Source organism: Poecilia reticulata, linkage group LG12, assembly GCF_000633615.1.
Source record: "Poecilia reticulata strain Guanapo linkage group LG12, Guppy_female_1.0+MT, whole genome shotgun sequence".
Taxonomy (NCBI): Eukaryota; Metazoa; Chordata; class Actinopteri; order Cyprinodontiformes; family Poeciliidae; genus Poecilia; species Poecilia reticulata.
In genome coordinates, this window is record NC_024342.1 from 20,583,914 (window position 1) to 20,607,411 (window position 23,498).

Sequence of the window (23,498 nt, forward strand, 5' to 3'; positions counted from 1 at the left end):
CTGCAGCTGCTTCCTCCTCTTGGCAGGCAACACAAACTCAGTCTGGCAGAAGTTAGCCTTTTCACAGTACAAAGTGACTTGCATTTAGCAAATGCATGATATTGTAGGTCAAGTAGTGGTGGTGGAATTGTGACTTTGAAACTATTTTAAACTACACAACACAGTCTCTAATGTTTAAACTACATATTTTGAAGTTAAAACATTTTATTTATTTATTTATTTTTTTACAACTAAATATTAAAGATTTCTGGCTTTGGCTAATAAAAACGGTCAGATTCTACTAATTAATGTCTTATTCTTTGTTTAGGCCATGACAGATGCTTCACTCAACTTTAACATACATAACTTCCTTCTCAATTAGTTGGGAAGAAAAATCACATATTGGGAATGGAAGATAAAATGTGATCTACTTTGGGTTTTTACAGGATTCTTAGACCGAGTGTGAAGTGTAAAGTGGTTTGCAGGTATTTCACAGAACAGTGGGATCTTTTGTGGTCTCCCACCTGTTTTTAGACCATTAGTTAAAGTCTAGTCAGCAGCTGGCCACTTACTCAAGCCGGTGGTCACAACTGGAATGAACAGTTGTTATCTGAAGACAGACGAGCTCAGATAGCAATTATGACGTGACATGACGGAGATAATTTAATATAATAATGCCAAGTTGTCAGTTATCGGTTACTGGGAATGGAGTTGCTCAGAAGCGTGCTGCACAACATGCTGTTAAATTTACTCGAGTTGTTCAGCTGTCAGATTCATTAAAAAGGTGGATTTGTCCCTGCAGGTCAGGGGTCAGTTTCTGCCTTAAGCACAGGGCTTAAAGTACACCTGTGTTTTTTTTGTTCACTAGTGATGGTAGGATGGAGCAGAAGATGGACGGAAGAATTAGGGGAGTGATGTTTTTGCCGCCACCATCTCTTGTGCAGAAGACTGAGCATGACCAACAGCAAAGTTCTCAATGTACATGAGTACCAGCTACAGACTAACTTACACGTTGGTCGATAGGATGTGGATCAAAATCTGGTGCAAGCATTTTATTAGCTTCCTTTAACTCACAAGACTGAGCCTTACAGGCGGAGTGAGGAGCCACAGGGGAGATTGGAGCAAAAGAGGAAGACAATGGATGGAATGATATTCATGTGCAATATCTAGCTATTGTCACCATTGTGTCTGAATCTGTTGCAGTAATAAATAAAAAGTTGAAGTAGAATGGTGTTCTGTACGTGAGAAACAGACAAGGACTGATTGCTTTTCAGCAGGGGTGCGGCGCCTCTTCTTCTCATTAATGTCCTTTAAGAAGAAAATGCCACAGTTTTTGTATATTGCTGTAATTTGTAATGCTTTTGTAAAGCTGACAATCCTTAACAATTGGATCAAACTTTTTTGAGCAGTCTGTGGAATCATGCCATGTTACACATTATAACTACTTCTCCATTTAGAAAATTGTATGTCAAGATTCTTAACCGTCTGTATTGTTGGACCCATGAAATTTACTCAGTGGAGCATAATAAATGTCGAGGAATCTGTCAAAAACACTGTCCACTCATTTCACAGCGGTAGAAACGATAAACCCAGGCAGCACCAGACTGAAATTTGAACCAAACATTATTCTGCATATATTCTTCACACAGACCTCCACAGCAGTCAGTTATAGACTATACTTTTCTCAGATTTCCTGACAGTGATTTCTAGTACAGGCTAAATAATTGGCACTGACATGTCGGGACAGAGTTGTGAGAGTTCAGTGATCCAAACTGTAGTTTGGGATTTTTTGGTGCTTGCAACAGAAATTGGGTGGCTTCATATAAATGAAAAGTGTTTCCCCCATCTTTAGAAACCCAGAGACAAGCTCTCTTAGACAAAAACAAAAAAACTGAGCATCAACAGGAAATGGCAGCAGGAACAGGAGTGTGCTGTAATGGCCATGGTATGCCGTTTAATCGTTTTGCTGTCTTGTTTAACAGCTTCATAATCATAATTTTTTTTCTAGCGGAAATGCTATCTATCAAAGCAAGTAATGGAATTAGTGAGTGAATTTAAATGTGCTCGGAGGCGCACAAAAAACAATGTCTTTGTTTGCCAACTGAAATCGGCAACGCTCGCAGGGTGCGGTGAGAAACTTTCAAGTGAGAAACTTGGAGTTAGAGGTAATTAGTGTAACTGAGTGAAATAACAAATTCCCAGCTGTTGGGGAAACAAATTGTGTTTGCTTTACAGCATTGGAAGCAATACGAGAGAAATGGAAAACTATTGTTACTTGTCCAATAGAGGGCAGGGGAGGTGTAAACTTTTTGTAAATGTTATTTACGTCTCTAAAGTCAAGAAGTATGCGAGTGCTACGTTGTTACCGAGCAGAAAAGTTTTAGCTTTTTTTTCTTAGACTTTTTAAACGTTATTCTCCCATGTAACAGTTTATATTAAAACAGTGCTATAGACTAAGTTATTACGTTTAAAAAGTAAATAATTAAATTTAAAAAAACTTATGAGCTGATTTTAAAATATATTTTAAAAAAAAACATATCTACATTATATTAACTTTACCAGGCACCTTTATGATTAAAATGTCAAAAAAAAATTTACTTTTTACAGCTCAACAAGACACAGATGCATGTTAGGGTTATGCACAGCCTGCTTATCAAAGAAAGCATCACACAGACATAAACTTAACAATTTTCTGGCTGATTTAAAGTGTAAGAAACATGGAGGGTGTAGATTTTAAAAAGTATTTGACACAAGACGAGAAGATTAACTTGGACTAATTTTATGTTAGACTTTAATTCAGATCTACATCAGTGAACACTGGCAGGTTGAGAACTTTGTCACAATAACAAAAGCCTGTAATTGTTGCTACATGTCTACAGACATGTAGCAAAAAGGGGACTTTTGGAAAAGAGAAAGCTGCTGTAGGTCAGTCAAGTGGACAGCTGTAAGCTCACTGTTGACCCACAAATGGTCAGTAAAATGTTGACCATCAAATCACCAAGCTTTGCACTGGAGGTGATTTTAAAAATTTTTAGTGGGCCACCCAGAACTGTTGCTGGAATCTGAAGGAGAATTTGTGATCATGAGAAGGCGACTTTCTAACTTCAAAAACCTGGGCCTCATCGCAAAACAAGTGTCAAAAAACAATAACAAAAACAAAAAAACATGCAACAAGCTGGTCAGAATTTAAAAGAAGTGGTTGACAGAAAATGTGAAAAAGACATAGTACTGTTTTTCAAAATGCTACTTTTACATTATTTTATTAACATTTAAGGGGAATCATTTTATATTTAAATCTGCCACTGGTTATAATAATTATGTACTTATCTTTAAACAAGGCATTGACACAAGACACTGGATGCATCTCAATTCCATTTTTTTAATCCACAAAAAATAGAAACAAACTGCTTTTTTGGTGACAGCGATGCTTTATAGCAGTTTAAAAGCATCAAACAACGGCATTATATATTTGCACATTAACAAATTATTATCAATAATAGTCATTGGGGGGAGCTGTGGTGCGGACACGACTTCTGGGCCCTGGAAAAACTTTCTACGGCCCTTGGTGACTATCTCTCCCGCAAACTCATCGATACGTGATCGTTTTCTCATTCTACTGAATCCAATAACTGATCTGCCACCTAGCGGCGCTGATCACGTGGTGAACTCCGGGCTAAAGTAAACGCTGAGCTGCGGGTCGCGAACAAAGTAAACCTGGAGCGGCGGAGCTTTGAGAGCAGCTGAAGAAACACTCCCATGTGCGAGCACAAGTGAGCGGCTCTATTACCCGGTTAGTACATGCTTTACTGCGGGGTACTAGTTTAACTGAAACATTGTTCCGCGTCGCTGCTTGGAGGGATATGGAATGAAATGAAACTACGGATTTGAGGAAGTCAGGAGGTGAGCCGGAGCTGCCTTTTGTTTGTTTTTCCACAAATGGACGCGTTCAGTTATTATCGGGAACGGATTTTTATACGTTTCATACAGATAGGATGTCTGCTGGCATTTGGGAGGGTAGAGACAGGCGCCTAGTGAAGTTCAATGCCTCCACTGCAAGGTGTAGGCTAATTAATTAATGAGAGCGCTGAGGACAATCAATGGCTGGGGGCGACTAATCGCTGGGCTAGAAGGAGAAACCATTAGACTACTTAGACTTGATTAAATATCGCCCTCTTGGACACACAGCCATCAAAAAGAACAGAGCGAAATTGTTTTCAGTATTAAAGTTATTAAACTCGTTTATTGTGACGTTTGGCTCAAATTTTTTAGATCTTTTTTTTTTTTTAATAATAGACAATTAAATAGACAGATGGAGATCCAAAAGTGACACTACTTTAGAAATACTTCTTTAATAAATAAATAAATAAATAATTAAATACAAATATACATTTTCAAGAAATCCATTGTTTTTGATTTTATTTACAAAACTCTTGAGTATAGTTATTTTATTATTTGCATATCAATATGTTTGCATGTTAACCAATAAGGTGGTACTATTTTATGAACCACAATAATTAGGAATTTATTTGATATTTGTGTGCTATATTTGTGTATTTTCATTTCTGGAAATATATTAGAAAGTATTTATGATGTATTTATTGCATTGTGATTTATTTATTTATTTACACTGATTTTTTTTGTTTAGCAAATGTTTCAAAAATGTTATTATGACCTTTGATCATGGATATCTGACATGGAAGTCTTAAAAATGCATTTTAAGTTAAGTAAAAAGAATAAAAAATTTTGCCTGCCTGACAATGTAAAACAATATTTTATATAATATGCAAAACAGTTGTTTTTCCATGTGATAAACAGTAAAGTCTGACTTCAGATTCATTTTGGGGGGGTTTTCTAACCTGGAGGTAATATCACTTTAAGTGTCTTATTTTGAAAGAGCCTAGATTGAGATTGTGAAGGGAGCCCTTGCAGATGTTAAATGCTTCATGAGGAGAACATATGGTCTCTTGAAACCGTTAATGAGATCTCATCAGGGCTGACAGTGAGCGTAAATTTCACTGTCAACGTTTACGTCTAAATTTAGTCTGGCTCTCCAGCCACTCAGGCTCTATGAACCCCTAAGCCGGTATGCCGTAACACGTTGTTGTTTTGATCCTATCAAATTAGCGGTATCATTTGCAAACGGGTTTCAACTGCAGAATTAATGACTCATCGTGGAAATGTTGAGTTTTGAAGTTATGTTGTATTCATTGTAACCCGCTGCCCTTCCCTGTTGTGTTCGTGTCTATAAATAGTTTTTGTTTGGCACCGGCAGACCCCATCCTGGGATACAATCAATGGATCCTCACAGTCAAAGGCATAATGAATCCAGCTGGTGGTGGGTCGAGTTATTAGTTGATTTCACCAGAAGTGCATTCCTGTAAAAGATCTGGGGTCCTTTGATTGTTCACCATCTTGAAAAGCCACAAGTGTGTCGATGCTTTTTTAAAGCACATGTGACAAATGGACAATGTTTTTCTGCAGCCATGGTTGACATATAAAGATCCAAAACAACTTCTATATTTTAGTGGCATGTTTTCCTGTCGTTCCCATATTTAAGAGTGGCTAAAAGAAATGAGCCTCTGTGTCACATCATAGCCACACTTTAAAGAAAAGGGAAGTAACACATTAAAAATTAAACATTTTATTGGAAATGTTACAAATTGGGGATGTTTGCTCTGTCCCGTAAATCCATTTTGCACAAAGAGATCAACGATGATGATGATAGACACCAGATAATTAAACTTGTTTCAATAATGTTACATGTTTCTTTCTCTCTCTCTCTTTTGTTTTTCTTGAATAGGAGGAGATAGAGAGCGGATGACAACCAACCATGAGACCTACCTACTTATGGCCAGCACCCAGAATGACATGGAGGATTGGGTGAAGACGATCCGGAGGGTCATCTGGGCACCTTTTGGTGGAGGTTAGCATGAATGCAGCCCTTTTTTCCCTTTATCCTATCAGCAGTAAGTGAAGTTGGGAGCAACGCTGTGTTACACCTGAGTTATACTTGCTGTTTTTGTCCTCACAACAGCTTTTCTTGACAGAAGGTTATATGAGTTCAACGTCATGAGGGGGTCAGTCATGCAAATCTCAGTTTTTATAACTTTCTATGCATATTGTGCATCATATTCGCATTTGAATATAAACACAGGACAAATACCTAATCTGAAGTGTTGTGTACCGAAGGTAAGACTCTTGAGGTTTGTCATTAGTTGTCTATTAGGAATGCACTTTCTCTATGTAGCTACTATTCAGCAATATTGGATGCGTCCCTTCTCCAACACACCTGAATTATCAAATGAATGGCTCATTACCAGACATCTGCAGAGCTTAAAGATTGAAAATTGATGACGGAATTCAGCTATTTGATTTAGGTGTGTTGGAGCAGGGATGTGCGGTTTCTCTATCTGGATTATTGGAGATGTAGTTACTGGTAATAATCCTGTATTTTTGTTACCGTTTGGGAAATTGTTATAATTTTTAGCAGTTACTTTGTATTTTTGGATGTTTGAGATTTGACTTTTTTTTTTTATTGAGCGCACCTGAATTTAAGACTAAATTCTTAACATTTATTGGGTGAAATGTCATGTTATCTAGTTGAATTTTTGCCTTTTGTTGATCATATCCCATTAATTAAAATGTTTTTTTCTAAGATTTGGTTTAAGCATTATGTTGTTTTTTTTTAAGGATTTAGTTCAGGAAGAATTAACTACTTTGTGTTGAGGCAGCTAAAGTCCATCCACATGCTGCTGGGCGTCCTAGGAAAAGAGTAGGATTTCTGCCTGTCTCAGGAGCTGGAAAATGTGCAGCAACTCCTGTTGGAAATCGTAGCGTCATCCATCATACTTGTTGTTTTTGTTTCTTCCATCGTCTCTACCAAACAAAGTAATAAATGGATTTTAATCAAATGTGTGTCAAATAAACCAATAAAACCCTGTCACTGACAAAAAAAAAAAAAGATGCAGTCCATTGATGCTGTAATTGTTCTGTGACTTTGTTGGAATTATTCTGCTGATTATCGAGTCTCCCGCTGCGTCGCCGTGGTTTGTTATTGACTGTCCTGGCAGACACTGGCCTAGATTGTGCATCAGCGGGGCACAAGTGCAGCGTTTGTAACCAGACAGGCAGTTCAGGCGGCCCTTCATTGACCAGCAGAATAGATGAGGCGGAGTTGGCCCCTCTGTTTTCAGTGCAGGGAGTTTGATGTCGATTGCAGTTGACTGCTTTTCAAAAGGACGAGCCATTTGTCAAAGATGCCACAGGAAAGGTGGCTCCATGTTTGAGCCTCGTCGGGCTCCCCCTCACACTGGCACGCCCACGCACACACACACACGCATTCACATGCAGACATCCGCAGAAAGATTACACACACCAGCCGTTAGCCATTTTGCAGCAGCAGCAGTTAACGACTGAGCCCTGATAGGCTGATTATGACTGCTGAAAATTCATGAAAAAGTTTGCTCTAACAAGGCTGCTGGACAAAGAGAAAGAGGCCAAAGTATTGACAGCTGGTCAAATGCATTAAGTAATGGTCAACAGTGAGACAAGAAAGGACGTGATTGGATGAAAATGTGCAGCTGTGGATTCTCTATCTGGATCCTTGGAGATCTATTTCATGGTAACTACCTTTTTGATGATTTGTTGTTGGGAATGTTTTTTTGGGAGTTTTTTCAGTTGCAGGAGATTGGGAAGAGATGTATGATGTTCTTGTCTGAAGCTATGTTTTTAATGTAGCTGAACAGTGTGACGGCTCTAATTTTTTTTTTGTTGTTTCTCCCTATTTTTTCTTTGCATTTGTTGTTTGCTAGTTAAGAAACATACTGCCCCTTGGAGACAATGAAGTTTATCTTATCTCTCCAAAAAACTCTTTATACGTCTGCAGATGAATGTTCAGAAGAGAAAGAGCAACAATAATTGTAATTTTCTAAAAAAGACTTTTGATTTTGTACTATCTAAACAGCATATGGCTTGAGTTTGCATTCGGTCTTCATCACCAACTTGTAAAAATCCTACATTTTCATGAGTTGTAGCTGTTCAAGAAATTTAAATTTAAAAAAAGCACTTGAGTCAGGAAAATTAATACTTTTTCACTTCAGCTCTGTTGCTGTGTTGAAAATCAAACTTCAAGGTTCAATGCTGTGAGAGCAGCTTGTAATTTGTTGTGTACCTAATAGCCATCCTGGTCCCTCAACATAACAGGCCGGCTAGTTTCCCCACCTCTAATTGGAGAATAGGTATTGAGACACTCCCATCTTTCCCAGGTTTGAATTTTATTGCAAATGAAACAAAATATAAGGGCTCCCACTCTTATTAGATATGATTAGGAATACATTATTGTAGAGATATAATATAGCAAAAAAAGGCTTCAACTCTTTTCTCTGCTATCAAAGTTAAAACTTATATTCACAAAAGACTTGATTTGGCTAGTTTATGCAAAACGTTATTGCAGAAATAAAAAAAATAAATAAAACTGGCAGGACTCATTTTGGGTCAACATTGGTGTTGGTGCTTGCTTCATTTGTGTGACTGTCAGGGCCTGAGAGGTTTGACGGAAACCCTCGAGGGCTCGCAGGCTGTTTAGAGGTGTCACTCCTCTGTGACGGTCTGCGTTTTAAGTACAACCTGTCCAGAAGGAACAACAAACATGCAGGAAAAACACACTCAGAAGCCTAAGCTGTTCAGCACACAGTTACATGTGACCCAGGAAAACATAACTTCACTCATGACCGGAATGTCTGGAGGGATGATCTCGTTTTCAGTCCCTTTTTCTCTTGCGCGGTTGTCGATACGGGAGGATCTACGATTTATTCCCACGGTGGACGTTAGCTTATTTTTTTTTTTTTATTTTGAAAGCAGAAACTCAACTTGAAGTAATTCTTTGAGGATATTTTCAAGGTACATTTCAGCCATTTTTCAGTTCAAAAATAACCCAACGCTGTTTTAGTGTCTGATAGAAAAAGGAAATGGAAGCATTCTTTGCTTCATTGCTGCTTTAGTTTTCTTTCATAACTTTATAGAGGGATTTTTTTGGGGGGAGGGGCAAATCCAGGTATGCATGTGCCTGAAGATCTGCAACTCTGTCGTCGTACCATAAATTTATTAAAAGGCATTTTTTCAAGAAACTGACTGGATCTTTCATTTTTAAGAGAGGTGAGTTTAATAACATACGTAATATTGTCAGAGAAAAAGGTGTTTAGTGCAGGATATAACAGGAATTGACAAGTCTTTGTGATGCAGAGGAAAATCGAAAGGGAAATACGTTTTTAAGTATTTGCATTAGTTATTCTGCAGTTGTATAGCTTGGGGTGTAAAGTGTGTCATGTGTACGTTGGCCCCTGATAAGCCTTGTCTAATTTGGTCAGTGTGCCTGGTCGTACCACGTCCACATGTCTGAATGTGTGTGAGTGGCTTCTGTCTGGAGACTGAAACAAATATGCAAATCTAAATCTCTTTGTGAGGCAGTCTTAATCTCCTCCTGTGCTGTGTTTACATGAGACGGCTGCAAATGGCAGCCTGCCTCAGACAGAGGGGAAGTGGTGTTGATCTGAAAGTTGGACTCAATCCGTCCAGGTGTATTTTTTTTGTCTTTTTTGTTTGTTTTTGTTGTTTTAATTGTGTTGGAAAGACAACACATGTTTTTTGTAGCCATCATCAAGCTTTTGGCATAATTCAGACTGGATATTTGATGGCTCTTCTTGTCTAAATCTGTAGCGCTCATTTTAATTAGATGGTTTCCCGAGGCGGATGGGACTTTTAAGTGAAGTCCAAAAATTTTGCTTAAGGTTTTAGTTTGGGTTTTTGGAAAACCATTCCGCAAACCTGATTTGTCCATTCCAAAACCAGACCGGGGATATATTTGGATTAATTGTCCTGGTGCAATGCTTCATTTATCCGTCTAACCCAAGCTATTAACCTCGGTGGTGGTGGAAAGTGGCTATGATCTGTAGAAAAACATCAGGAAACAACATGCTATGTACTGAAAACTGCTGGAACATCAGTGGCAGCGTAAACTGTGAAGCAGAGTTATATTTGTCGTAAACTGACCGAGTTCTCTCAAAGAAAGAAGCCTCTGATCCAAAATGGACAATTTGAAGCTTGACTAAGATTTGCATCCGTTTACAAGGTCAACCCAGTTTAATTTTGGATTAATACTTTATTCTCATCAGATAAACATGAACCCGTTTGACCAAAATGGCAAGAAGTATATTTGAATGACCCAAGGTCAGGGTTTCCAACCCAAGACTGTGTCACAGTTTTCATTGTTGCCATATCTAATAACATATTACAAATACTCTTGTTGAGTGGGTTTAATTAGAAGACAAAGAAGGGAGTTTCTAAAATGTCAAGACCTGTCGTATCTGAAATATATCTGAATAGTGTGTGAGCTTTAGGCTCAAGAGATCTGAGCCATGTAGTCACTGTCCTTTTTTTTTCCACATTGAGTGATCAGTTGCTCATCTCAGAGAGACATTTCACTGTCCTGTGATTACCCCCAAGTGGTCTGCTGACCATAAACTGGAATAATAACACTGTCATCAGTTTCACATTCAGTTTCAAGCATCCAGCATGTTGAGATGAGTGAAACATCTCCTTAGTGAATTGTGAGATTAAGTTAAGTGGTATTTGAGTCTCAGTTGGATTCTGTAGCATATTCACCCTATGTATGCCTTGTACCACTCTAGGTTCTTCTCATAGTTTGTTTTTACATTTTAAGTCACCTGTATTTGTCTTTATGTTGCCCTGTGGATTGACTAGCAACCTGTCCAGGGTAGGCAGTGATGAATTTTAAACGCAATTGTTTTGTTATTCAGCAAATATTCATTATAACAAATACATCTTTATATTGTATTTATATTATGTCTGTCTGTCTGTCTGTCTGTCTGTCTGTCTGTCTGTCTGTCTGTCTGTCTGTCTGTCTGTCTGTCTGTCTATATGTATGTATGTATGTATAATAAATATTTATTATACAAATACACTTCTTCGCATTCTCCAGGGATCTTCGGCCAGAAACTGGAGGACACGGTGCGGTATGAGCGCCGGTTTGGGAACAAACTTGCTCCGATGCTGGTTGAGCAATGTGTGGACTTCATTCGCCAGTGGGGTCTTCAGGAAGAGGGTCTTTTCAGACTGCCTGGACAGGCCAATCTGGTGAAAGAGCTTCAAGACGCCTTCGACTGCGGGGAGAAACCCTCGTTTGATTGGTAAGAGAAGAACATGAACGCAACTGACTACACAAAGATTTTCATTTAGTCTACACTGTTGTGACAGCATACTCATAAACAAATCCCAAGAAAAAGAAAAACAATTATAGCAAAATCTAGACTTATTTCATGTGACTGAGGTCAAACTGTTGTGTACACAGCCAAACAGACTTTAAAAAGAAACTGGAAGAAGAGTTGAAAGGAAATAAACAATATTAAAAAAAATCTAAGAAAGAATACAAAAGCATGGGCACTGGTCAATTTATGCTAAAGAGAAGTGGTCTAATTGCTTGCTAGCGTAATCCGCCTTAGTGTAATAACTAAAACACAAGCACACTTAAAAGTGCCTGATCATAATATGCAAATTAATTTTCTTTAACCTGATAATCATCCATGCATCTTTCAGGGTGGTGGCTGTAGCACCTTTCATGTAAAATCCTTTATTGCATTTCAGTGCAATGACTCCATCCATCTCTCCCCTGATTAGCCTCTCTAACCCCCTGCTGGCCTCGCCACCTGTCGCCTGTTGGATCGTTATCATCTCTAGACCCAAATCCTTTTCTCTTGTAGGATCATCTAAGCTTGCCAACGCAGCCTTCATTTTACCTCTCAGATCCTTTTCAAGTTTCCTTTTTCCCCTCTGGTAAAACGCAGGGTTCTTGCATGTGTTCCGGATTCATGCTTTGCTTTTAAATCATTTGAAACTTAGCATGTTGAATGTTACCCTAAGACTGTATGGTGTTTCAATTTTAAGAAAAAGACATACTATCTTACTTTTTTTTATATGTATATATATACGTTGCAATAGTCCATTGGCGAATCAAGCAAATTAAATAATTTGCTTGCCTTATATATTTTAAATATAAGGGGGAAAAAAATAAAAACAAGAATAGCTCAAAGTCCCTTTTCAAGCTTCACAGCTTCATGTTCTTTATTTCAAGTTCTGCACTAAAAGGACACTAAATATAATTCAGAGGTTGTAGTTGCTCTATTTTAGTGACATTTAGGACAGACACATCAAAACAGAGCCAACTATTGATGCCCAAATGAATTATGCTAGTATGCCAGTCTGTGTAGATGATAAATGCCAGGCAACCAAAGAGCACAACGTGTAATGCTGAGTGTAAGATTTAAACATCTTGTGATAAATCTCTGTGGTCCATGGTAAACTGGTATAAAGTAGAATATACATGGATAATAATTGGCACACATTAATATGGTAAGAAGACACTGATCTTACGAATCCACATAAGATCAGTGACTATCTTATGTCGACACAGCAGCAATTTATTTGAAAACAGCAAACCCTTGATTAATCTCAAATGTGACCTGCAACACCAGGAAACAGTGATTGAGTGACAGTAAGCAACTGCACTTAACATAGAGACGGAGAGACGCCCCAATAATATTATAATGAGGTCTACATCAAAAAGGGGTCATTAACATTGAGCATGCTAATTGGAATCCACTAAATATATGCATAAAAAAGCACCAACTGGTTCCGTCTAAAAGCCTTTGACATAAGCATCATGATCCACTGTGTCAAATACTTCCGACAAATCTTTAAAAACTGTAGCACAGTAGGCATTAGCGTCATTTTTCATATAAAATTATATAAAACTCTAGTGTTACGCTATTTGCTAAAAGCAAACTGATGTGGAAATATAATTAATTAAAAGCCACCACCTAAAGTCTGGGTTTGACACAATAAGCAAAAACATCTCAGTTAGCAATTTTTATTTATCTGTACTTTCTTGTTGTGGCTTTATTGCTTGTATTAAACAGAAACATGTTGATGTGGAGTTCAACTCTGAAAAGCGTCTTACATCTTTCTAAACAGTTACTTCTGTTTGGAAACATGATACCAAATAGGCCTTATCATATCTTCAGTTACCACAGTCTGCTTGTTGTCACCGCCTTATCTGTCTACAGTAACACAGATGTGCATACAGTAGCGTCTCTGCTGAAGCTGTACCTCAGGGAACTACCCGAGCCTGTCATCCCCTTCCAGAAATACGAAGAGTTCCTGGCCAATGCCAAACTCCTCGGCAAAGATGATGAAATGGTAGGAAATGAAAAATTATGCATGTTTTTTTTCTTTGTATATTTCCTGTCACAGACTTAATCCCCGTGTCCACACATAAGGTAGGTGACTGGTATAAAGTTGGCTCTGAAAATCCTCGCTTTAGTCCCGTTAAAGCTGATTTATGACCACCGCAGTCCGTGCACCGCTCTGCCTCACGCAGTGGTGCACTTTTCCTGATGTGGCCCACATAAACAGGATTTCTCTTGCATTGTAAAACACACTTTGTACCAGATGTTCTATGCTGGTCAAAACTGTTATAAGTAAGTCAACATTTTTGGCTACAACATTTTTTGCTTGCAAATCCCGACAACATATCCTGAACAGCTTCCCTCATTTTTTTTAGCCTTCTCCTGACTTTAAAGTTAAAAAGTCATTAAGTGGAGGGAAGCTCTGCATATACTTCAAACGTACTCCTTTAATGTTTTCACATTTTGCGGTGTTACAATCACAAACCTCAGTGTATTCACTGTGTGGTTGTATGCAGCAGACTACCAAAGGTTCTTCATTATCCTGAAGTGGAAGGAAACCAGTCAACGCTTTGTTAAATCATATTTTGCTATATTTACACCTAGTAGACCTTTGATATACACATCTCCTAGCTGAGTAAGAGACATCTGTTTGATCATATTTCACATGTAGTTTTTTTTCTGTTTTTTTTTTTTGTTTGTTTGTTTGTTTGTTTGATATAGAGTTGTGGTTTTTGAAATTTTAACATGAACAACTTCTCTAACCTGCAGGGGATGAAGGAACTGAAAAGACTTGTGGAAAGTCTACCTCCAGTAAACTATAACCTCCTCAAGTACATCTGCAGGTATGTGTTAACGATAGATGAAATTCAAGCCATTGGAAGTGGTTATCAGGTATATATGTTTGTGTTTTTTCATAGATTTCTTGATGAAGTGCAGTCATACTCAGGAGTGAATAAAATGAGTGTCCAGAACTTGGCGACGGTCTTTGGGCCAAATATCTTAAGGCCAAAGATTGAGGATCCGCTAACAATCATGGAAGGTCGGTGTTAAGAACGTCCCATCTGTCTGTTACGGTGTTTCCTTTATATAATGATTTATGATCTCTTTTTTTCCAGGAACTGTCCTGGTCCAGCAGCTCATGGCTGTTTTGATCGGCCACCATGACGTGCTGTTCCCCAGAGATGAAGACGAGCCCACAGCGCTCGAACTCACCAACAACAACAACATCGAACCACCGAAGGGACAAATCCCCACAACTACCTCGGCCGTCAGCGCCCTGTCTCAGAATGCAGAGAACAACAACACGCAGCTGATGCGGCAGTGTGTTTGGGACACCGAGTCTCGGTCGCACCGCCAACAAATAGACAACACCGGCTCGCCACGGTCGGTGAGCCCGAGGACAGTTATCACGGGACGCTTTGAAATGTCGCGTAGTCCGCCCCTCATGGTGAAGAAGAACCCAGCTTTCAGTAAAGGTAGTGGCATCGTTACTAACGGTTCCTTCAGCTCCTCGCCCCCAGCAGATTTCAATAAGACCCAGAACCTGACTGGAGGCGGGAGTTTGCCCATGCGTCGAAGCGGGGCGCTTAAAGGCCCGGGCACAAAAATGGGCACCAGCGGGGTGACAAGTGGAGGCAGTCCTGCTGCGAATGGGACGGGTGCTCTTCGACTGGGGATGTCGGGGTCCGACATGATCACAGGAGGTCCGACCAGCCGCAACGGTCTTTGGGTACAAAACAGCTGCGTTGCACTTCGGGAGAACAAGACGCGTGACGTCTCCAACAACGGGGATCAAACGACCAATCAGAACCGCCTGTCCACGTACGACAACGTCCACCTGAACCATCAGAATCTGCAGAATCAGGTCACCAGCATGTGTCTGAACACCAGCTGCGAGGACAAGCAGAGCGTGGACAGCGCCACCTGGTCCACTTCCTCCTGCGAAATCTCCCTCCCTGACAACTCCACCTCCTGCCGCTCGTCCACCACCACCTGCCCAGAGCAGGACTTCTACAGCGGACAGTACGAAGACCTGGATGGACCAGCTCAGGAGGGAGCGCCTCTGCAGTTGGGCGGAGGAGGAGGAGGAGGCGGGAGGAACAGCAGCAGGGAAGGGAGCGGAGATGGAGCAGTGGGGAGCAGTCGCGGCACCAGTAGCAGTGATACCAGTGAAGGTTTCACCACTGGGAACGGACCTGGGAACCACAGCGCTCTGCACAGTCTGGTGGCCAGTCTGAAGCAGGAGATGCACAAACAGAAGACAGAGTATGAGGCCAGGATAAAAAGGTACAGATTCCATTTGTAACCGTTCTCTTCCATTAGTCGTTCAAATAGCTGCTTCTACAGCCTCACGCTATTTTTGTGATTTAAAAGAAAAATTATATATTTTTAAAACTTTATTCCACATTTGTGCCAAATGTCCTCCACAATCACAGAAAAAGAACGTGCAACAACAGGTTCCATAAGCATACCCTTAAATTAAAACTTTGCTGAAAGGCGTTAGGATTCAGTTTCAACATCGAGTCTTGGGGATCTAGTAGGTTTTCGGTTTTCTACAAAATAACAAAAAAGAAAAAAAGAGGCACAGTTATTAAATTTTTTTTGTTGTTTTAAAATCATTGTCATGTTTGCCACAAATGAACATTGCATCAGTGAAAATCTTATCCCATCTGTGTCAAAAATTGCTATATTAAAATGTAAATAGTCATGATAAATTAATTATAAAGTCTTTAGATTATAGACATTACAGCATTTCCATCCATACGTTTACATTTTTCTGGCATTTCTGTTTATGTTGTTACCTTAGTACTTATTTTTTGATACTAACTATTTTACAATAACATCTTTATTAATACTGTTTATTTCTTTAATTAGTCACTACTCACATCTCTTTTTTGGATTTTGCTTTTGAATCTTTCAAGATATTAACAATAATCAGCCTGGCAGTTTTACCTCCTGTCATTATCAAAAAGGATATAAACCAACATTGGAGGCTTCACAGTGCAAGACAAAAAACCCATGTCAAAGACACTTTGATTGCAAAGTGTGACGAGTGCCCTAATTTATAGAAATAATTAATTTCATGAAGAAAAATAGAAGGATAAGTTGTAGATCACTTTCTTTTTCCACAAGTTTTTTTTTTTTTCTGTGCTGAGGTGGTTTGTTGATAAATTGCTCACTTGTAATTTCTTCCCATGTTTTGTTATTTATTTATTTTTTTATTTTTTGCTCCAGCTTGGAGCAGCGCAACCTGGAGCTGGAGACGGAGATGGTGGGCCTACACGAGGAGCTGGACCAAGAGAGGAAGAAGTACACCATGGTGGAAATCAAGCTGCGCAACGCCGAACGGGCCAAGGAGGACGCCGAGCGGCGAAACCAGATGCTGCAGAAAGAGATGGAGCAGTTTTTCTCCACGTTCAGCGACCTCACGGCGACTGGCAGCAGCGCAGCCGCAGAGCCCCGCCGACCGGACCGAAACAACGCCATCTGGATACAGTGAACGGCAGACTGTGGTTCATTTATTCATTTCTTAGATGTGAATGCCGATGGGACTTGGGACAAGATTAGGATGCTGACTGAAGGAAATTTGGGTCTGTTTTTTATATTTAAAAAATATATAAAATAAATATATACAGCTAAAAAAGGGATATCTGTGTAAATATAGACATCACCTGGAGTGATGTCAGGCTTACATTATATCTGTACATAGCGTTATTTAAACACCTCATGGACACTTTCTAACCTTCTCAGAAACTGCTGTGGTGCTCACTCACTGGGAAGTGGAATAAAGAAAAGCTTCATCAGTGTGCCAGTAAACTATACATTTTATGTGGGGAATGTAAAATGTCAAAAAAAAAAAAAATCAATCGTGGACCTAAAAATAATCAAGTGATACTCCTCACCAGTTTTATTCATTTCTTATTGCCCTGTTGTGTCATTCTGTGTAGGCTCATGTACATAGGGGGGACACGACGCAGACGACTGCAGTCAAATGTTTGTAACTGTATCTGTCACTTAAATGTCCGTGATATTTAAGCAAAGTCGTCATGGTGACATGTATTATATCAGGATTGTTTTTGTCCCTGCACTTCCATGTTTGTCCAGCCTCCTCCAGTTGGTACTGAATGTTAAACTGGTGAGTGTATTGTGTATTTGCTTGTACTTCTGTGTAGTTACATTTACTCATGACCAAAAAAGGAAAAAAAAGAACCTTTCTGTAAATGTTATTTTATTTTTGTTAGATGGTTGAAGACACTACTTGTTAGTCTGCACTGTGGTTTTGATTGTTGTTTAAATGGCATGGTAGCAGTTCAAATGGAGGTTTTGTAGCTTTAAAAAAAATGCAATTTAAACCTGGCACAATTGGTCAGTTGCATACCGTGCCAGTTAGAAGTTTACTTGCGCTCATCGTTGACCAAGCATGGCATATAAATTTTTGGGCTTTTAATGATGGATTTGAATTAATCCTTCCTCATGGTGGAACGATTATCCAACAAACCTCAGTAAATTTTTTCTGTAGAAAACAAGCTTCTGTCAATGCCAATGTCGTGCTGATGGACATAAAACGATGCTCCACGTTCAACTTCTTATAGTGGACGGTATATTTCGAAGCTTTTATGTATAATGTTGACATAGTGTGAAGGAAATTCACAATAAATTAAAAGTTGTACATGCACTACTAGAGTTTCATGCTAGATAATCATTCCACCTTCGTGACAGAACACTATAAAACAACAAAAAATCATTAGGGGCCCCACACTTAATCTAAGATGTACGCCCGTAATGAGTGTAAACATCTGACTGGCACTGTCAGACATGCAGGCAACAAAAATGTGTCCAGAATACAGAATTTGAGGAGGAAATATACATTTTCACTTCAAGAGATATGTAGCAAATTCTAATTTAAACTCTGAATAAGATGCTAGTTGTAAAAGACGATCGTATATAAACACCCGTCAGGTGATTTTTTATTTTATTTTTTATCTTAGCACAAGCGCAAAAGGTGCAGCTGGATAATTACCAACACAGCTGTTTTTAACTGTGAAAAAAAAAAAAAAGAAAATCTGACTGGAGCAAGAATTTCGTCTGCACCAATGACATTAAATCTACTGGCAGATGACGAACGCGTGAAGGTGCATGGGGTTCACGAGGGGTTTGTGTACAATAACCGAATATGCGTCTAGTGACTTTTTCTATTCACCAAGTGTAATGTATGTAGCTTCAAACCAAACGTCTGCACACGGTGTGGATTTGCTAATGGGTACAAGTCCTGTCGTGTGAGTCGGGAACACGCTTAACGCTTCTCTGCCAGAAGTTGTTCCCCGTTTTAAACCTGCTGCTGGTCATTGCAGGACATCTGGAATGTGTGCGCAGAGAAAAGAAAAGTGCCTGGACAACCAAATAAAGAGAGGGGCCTCTACGCTTCTCACTTCACACTCTTCGCCGGGAAATAATACGCTCTAGTTCAGCTGACTGGAGACACCTCACTCTGTGAATTCCACACAAAGAGCAGATAATGGACTGAGGTGATGGCGGATACTGAAACTCATGCAAGAAGTGATACTTGATGTTCAAAAGAACCTTGAAAAGACGTGACGTTATAAATAAAAATGCAATTCCTGTGAGTCTTGTGTCACTTCTGGGTGTCTTTCAAAGAATAAATGTGGACTTTTTATAACTAGAAGACTCAGTTGGATGTTACTTGGCTATTTATTATATATTTAAAAAAAAAAAAATTGCATGTTTTGCGCTATAGCCTATCCTTATGTTTAAAGTTGTCTGAGTCATAAAGACAGGAGTAAAATTTGAAAAATGGTGCTTTGTCACAAGAGCAGAAGCTCTAAAATGTCCAAATTAATATCCTGGAAGGGATGCAGTGCACACATTAATATTTTTGTGTAACTTTGCTAATAAAACAAAAGCAGGACATTAGCTATTTACAGAGCTATTAATCAAGCAACACAGGAAGTATATTTATTGCACATACATTTTTATCACCAATACTAAAGATTCTTATTAGATTTTGACATGACGGATTGAAGCAAATAATAATAAAAATGTATATAAAGATTTTACACAGTAAAAATATTTTCTCACCATAATCTATTTCTCACAAATCCTTCACACCCTCAAGGGTTATGTGACTCAATATGTGTATTCCATTCCCAGTTAATGTACATGCTTTTCTTCCCAAACGTTTTAAAAGTTATTGCACTTGCCTTGATGATATGATACGCTAACTGAAAACTAATTTCCAATGTAAATATTGAATATTGGCATCCCATTAGGCTTGCTCATCACCAATGCAGCACTGTTGGATGCTGAGGAAGTGAAAACGATTGCATGTGGCACTTCTAACAACTCTACACTATATTGACGTTTCCAGGAATCCCAGGAGGCGGCATGGAAACTTGTCTGCTAACTTAATAAGAGAACACTAGAAGACTAAGGAATAAAATCCCTTTGCTTTGTGTATTTATTGTGCAATAACGGTTTAGGAGATTCTGCCAGACAACATGCATGATACTTGTCTACTTTTCATATGAAAGACTTAAACTAAAGAACAAAAAAAAAACAACCATAGTTCAAGATCAAAGGTTTTCTTTATTTTCAATCACATACATATACTATTTGTACATACACAGTTCCTTTAAAATGTTGTGTTTACAGTAACAGCTTTCAATATTTTTTTTATCTTTTTTTTTTTGTTTATTTGTTTGTTTTGTTCTGTTTTCATTTGCGTTAATTTTGACTTTTACTCGAAACGCTATATTCTGAAGCTTTGAGATCGGCGTGAAACAGATACAGTTTCTTTTTGTCTTTTTTTTTTCCTGACAATGTCAAAAAGAATGACTTGTTTAAAATAGCACGGAGCAAAAAGAATTAAGAGAGAAGGAGTCGGAAAAGAGCCGAAGAACATCACCTGATTCAGATGAGCTATACAGGGTTTTCATTGTTGGAGACACTTCGCCTGACCCTCGCAGTAGCTTGCCTCCCTGTTTGAGTGCAATAAAAATGTTTATTGCATTTTTTTTTTTTTTTGGAGTGTTATTATTTACAGTCGAGCTTGTGAGAAAGAAAATCAGTAGGTCGGGGATCACTACTACAAGACGTATCCTAACCTGTGACGTGTACTCTTCTTTTTTTTTTTTTTAGTATTTGCAATGTTATGGCTAAATGACAGGTCAGTCATCCTCAGAGTACAGATAGAAGTCTGAGAGACGCACACGTTGTTGATTCAGAACACACAAGAGATCACTTTGAAATATTTCCGCAAAAACCTGGATCATGATTGACAAGTAAAGTTTTTGAATCCGTTGGTTAATGTGACTGAACACCAAGAGACACACAAACAACTTCCCAAACACACAGCTGAGCTCGTCTTTGACATTCTCGAAAGCAGCTGCAGTAAAAGTCCAGATCAGGTCACAACTTAAAATTGTTCCTAATTTTTTTTTTTTTTTTGCTGGTCAAATTTCAAGACAATGACATGCATGCTTGTGAAACTCTGTTTCTACATTCGGTGTTGGGGGGAAAACCCCCCCAAAAAAACCCTTCTTCAGGCACATTAACCAGGATCAAAAGCACCTTTAATCACAAGAAAATTTTCCAGAGGGATGTTGAATAAAAAGATGAACAGTTCACATTCAGAAAAGAGGGGGGAGGGAAAAGAAAGACATTAAGTTGTGTCAATATTTCTATATTCTAAGCGACCGGGAACATGTCAAGATACGGAAAAAAAAGAAAAGAAAAGAGTGTTATACATGGTTCAAAAATGCCTTGTAGAAAAACTGTAACACTACTGTGTGTATTTGTGGTATAAAGGAGCCAACGCAAGCTGTGGAAACTCCTGTAGGTGAAAAAAAAATTTTATTTGAACATTTTAAAACACAAAACATTTCAAAGTCGCACCCTGTTTTTTGAAAGATTGCCCTGACCCCAGACCCTGAACAGAAAGCCAGGCTAGCCGTAGGTTACTCTGGAGACGCCAACCTCAGTCGCCCTCTTCTCTGTGGTGCCTGCACTGCGCTGACATCAGGAGTGTTAACAAAGTAGCTGTTCCAAGTCAGGATTTTTGTATGTGAACAATGTTGTGGCTCGACTGCAGGAAAACAATTACATGTCGTACTGCTGAGATTGAGACTATACACTGGCAGACGCCACCAACTCAGCAATTCTCCACACCTCTCTGCTGTTATATGTGCAGTTTGTGACGATATGTATAGTGGAGGCATCCTGCTGCATTTTTATCTCGACAATGTATTTAACAAACAATGGCTTAAGTCAGGAGTTTTCAGTCGGCTTAGTTCACGCCGTGCAGCTCAAACAAGTTTATGATGAGGAGAGCATTAACAGTTATGTTGATGGGTCGCTACGCTAGCAGAGAAACAACATTTCAAAGAGAATTTCAATGTAACCATAGCAACATACAGCATACTTTTGGGCACATTTAGTTTGTTTGTTTGCTTGTTTGGATCCCCATTTGCCATTGCTGGGACAATATTTAGTGCCCATTAATCTACTGAATTTAAATAATTTGCCATTTTGCCTCAATATAAAATAAACCCAATTTCATCATTGACACTTTGGATATTTGTTAATATTCTTAATATCATAAGAAGCTAAATTCCTGCTCACCAATTTTGTCTGATTTCATAAAAATGGAGGGGCTGGTTGACCTTTTGACCTTTGACCTTTCATTAATATCGTCAAAGGCAAAGCGGCACAAACGATTTTTTTTTTTTTTGCTGCGCAAAAGTAGTCGAGTTAATCGACACCCATTCCGTCTGATTTGGAGAATGTGGGGGGCCAACTTCACTCAGGTAATGTAGCAGGGTGCAGCTGAACGGTGCAGAGCAAGTAAATACGTCTCTAAAGACTCACGATGCGACAACTGTGCGTGCGCCGGCGACAAAGCTGAAAAAAGAGCTAAAAGAGCTCACAGTTTGATTGGTTAAATTACCAGAGCCATCCTGGAAAAAAAAAGATGGAGGTAAACAAGACCTTCCCACATCCTTTCACCAAACTGTGGTTTAGGGACTTTTTTTTTCTTCTTCTTCTTTTTTGGTGCAGCTGCAGTCCTTTCCTCCAAAATAAACTAGCCATATTCAGATTCCTCCCACTGGTATAAATAAACAGATGAGCCATCCAGCCTAAATATCATCGAGTCAGGAAATATGGCAGTTGAATCCTATCCAGCTGCCTCTTTAAAGTGTGATGGTGTAGCGTGCGGTGACAATAAGAGCCTGTTTGTTTGCCAGGTGGAGTCACAGTTTCAAAGTTAACACTCCTTGTTTGCCCATAAATCTCTCCACTGTTCCACCTTTGTCTCGCTGAATGGTGTTTAAGGAGTCAAATAATTGGAAGAAGCCTTTTTGTGTTTGAACCACAGTGAAACATTTCCACTTCTTTCAACCGTGACGGTTTATACAGTGACATGCAACGCCGTGGGTCAGCCCACGGGGTGGTGGCGGGACCGTTTGTACGCCGCCAGGGGAAATGGCATGGAGATTACTCACCAGTCTAATTTATTTCTGAGAACACCGATCATTTCAATCCTGATTTGACCATCTTTTCAGTTTGCCCGTGTTTCACAGACACACCCCCGTGTCCTACTGAGACCAGACCCCGCCTCTTACTGTCTGTGGTGGATTTAGTTTACATAGCACATGAATATAAGTCTCTGTACAGACCGTTTGTTTTTTTCTCTCTCTAGCATACAGTGTGATTTGCGCAGTTTTAATCTAATCATGCACAACTACAGCGTTAGGCAGAGGGGCAACCAAGGTGGAGAGAATTAATGTGGCAAGGTGAGCGCTAGTCAGACAAAAAACAAAAAAAACAACAACAAAAAGAAAAACTCCCAGTGTACTGGCCTTCAGTCCCAAATCTGTCTGCCCTTCAGCTGTGCAGAATTACAATATTTACAAGTAGCTGCGGGTGAGAGCGACTGCACATTCCCTGAAGATGCACAAAACCCAGTAAACGGTACAGGCAAAGTTACTCCTCAAAACTCATGTTGGGTGGAAGCGACTCAGGAAATGAGTTGAGGTTCAGAGTTGAATGCAGGAAAAAAAAACGGAAATTTCTTTTGTAACCAAAAGCGATGAAGACAACGGCAGCCCACCTTGCCACAATGATTAGCCACGGATGCTTGTGGAAGTAATTAGGAGGAACCAGCAGCCGGACAAAATGCATTTTACAGGAGGCGCAGGGTTTTTTTTTTTGTTTGTTTGGATGCCATATACAAGTGTGTGTGTG

General features: G+C 39.2%; 1 protein-coding gene across 7 annotated transcripts in view; it reads left to right on the forward strand.

Annotated features, from left to right (window-relative positions):
• arhgap24 (Rho GTPase activating protein 24) overlaps window positions 1-18,862 on the forward strand; it is a 69,207-nt gene extending 50,345 nt beyond the window's left edge. For 4 of the 7 annotated variants that reach the window (XM_008424527.2, XM_017307862.1, XM_008424530.2 and 1 more), the window contains 7 exons: window positions 5,780-5,902; window positions 10,976-11,183; window positions 13,116-13,248; window positions 14,007-14,080; window positions 14,156-14,277; window positions 14,354-15,524; window positions 16,473-18,862. In XM_008424527.2, coding sequence (XP_008422749.1) covers window positions 5,780-5,902; window positions 10,976-11,183; window positions 13,116-13,248; window positions 14,007-14,080; window positions 14,156-14,277; window positions 14,354-15,524; window positions 16,473-16,737 — 2,096 coding nt within the window. In that variant the 3' untranslated portion in view covers window positions 16,738-18,862. The other 3 variants (XM_008424531.2, XM_008424532.2, XM_008424533.2) reach the window with 3 other exon arrangements.
• Window positions 18,863-23,498: the final 4,636 nt, after the last annotated feature.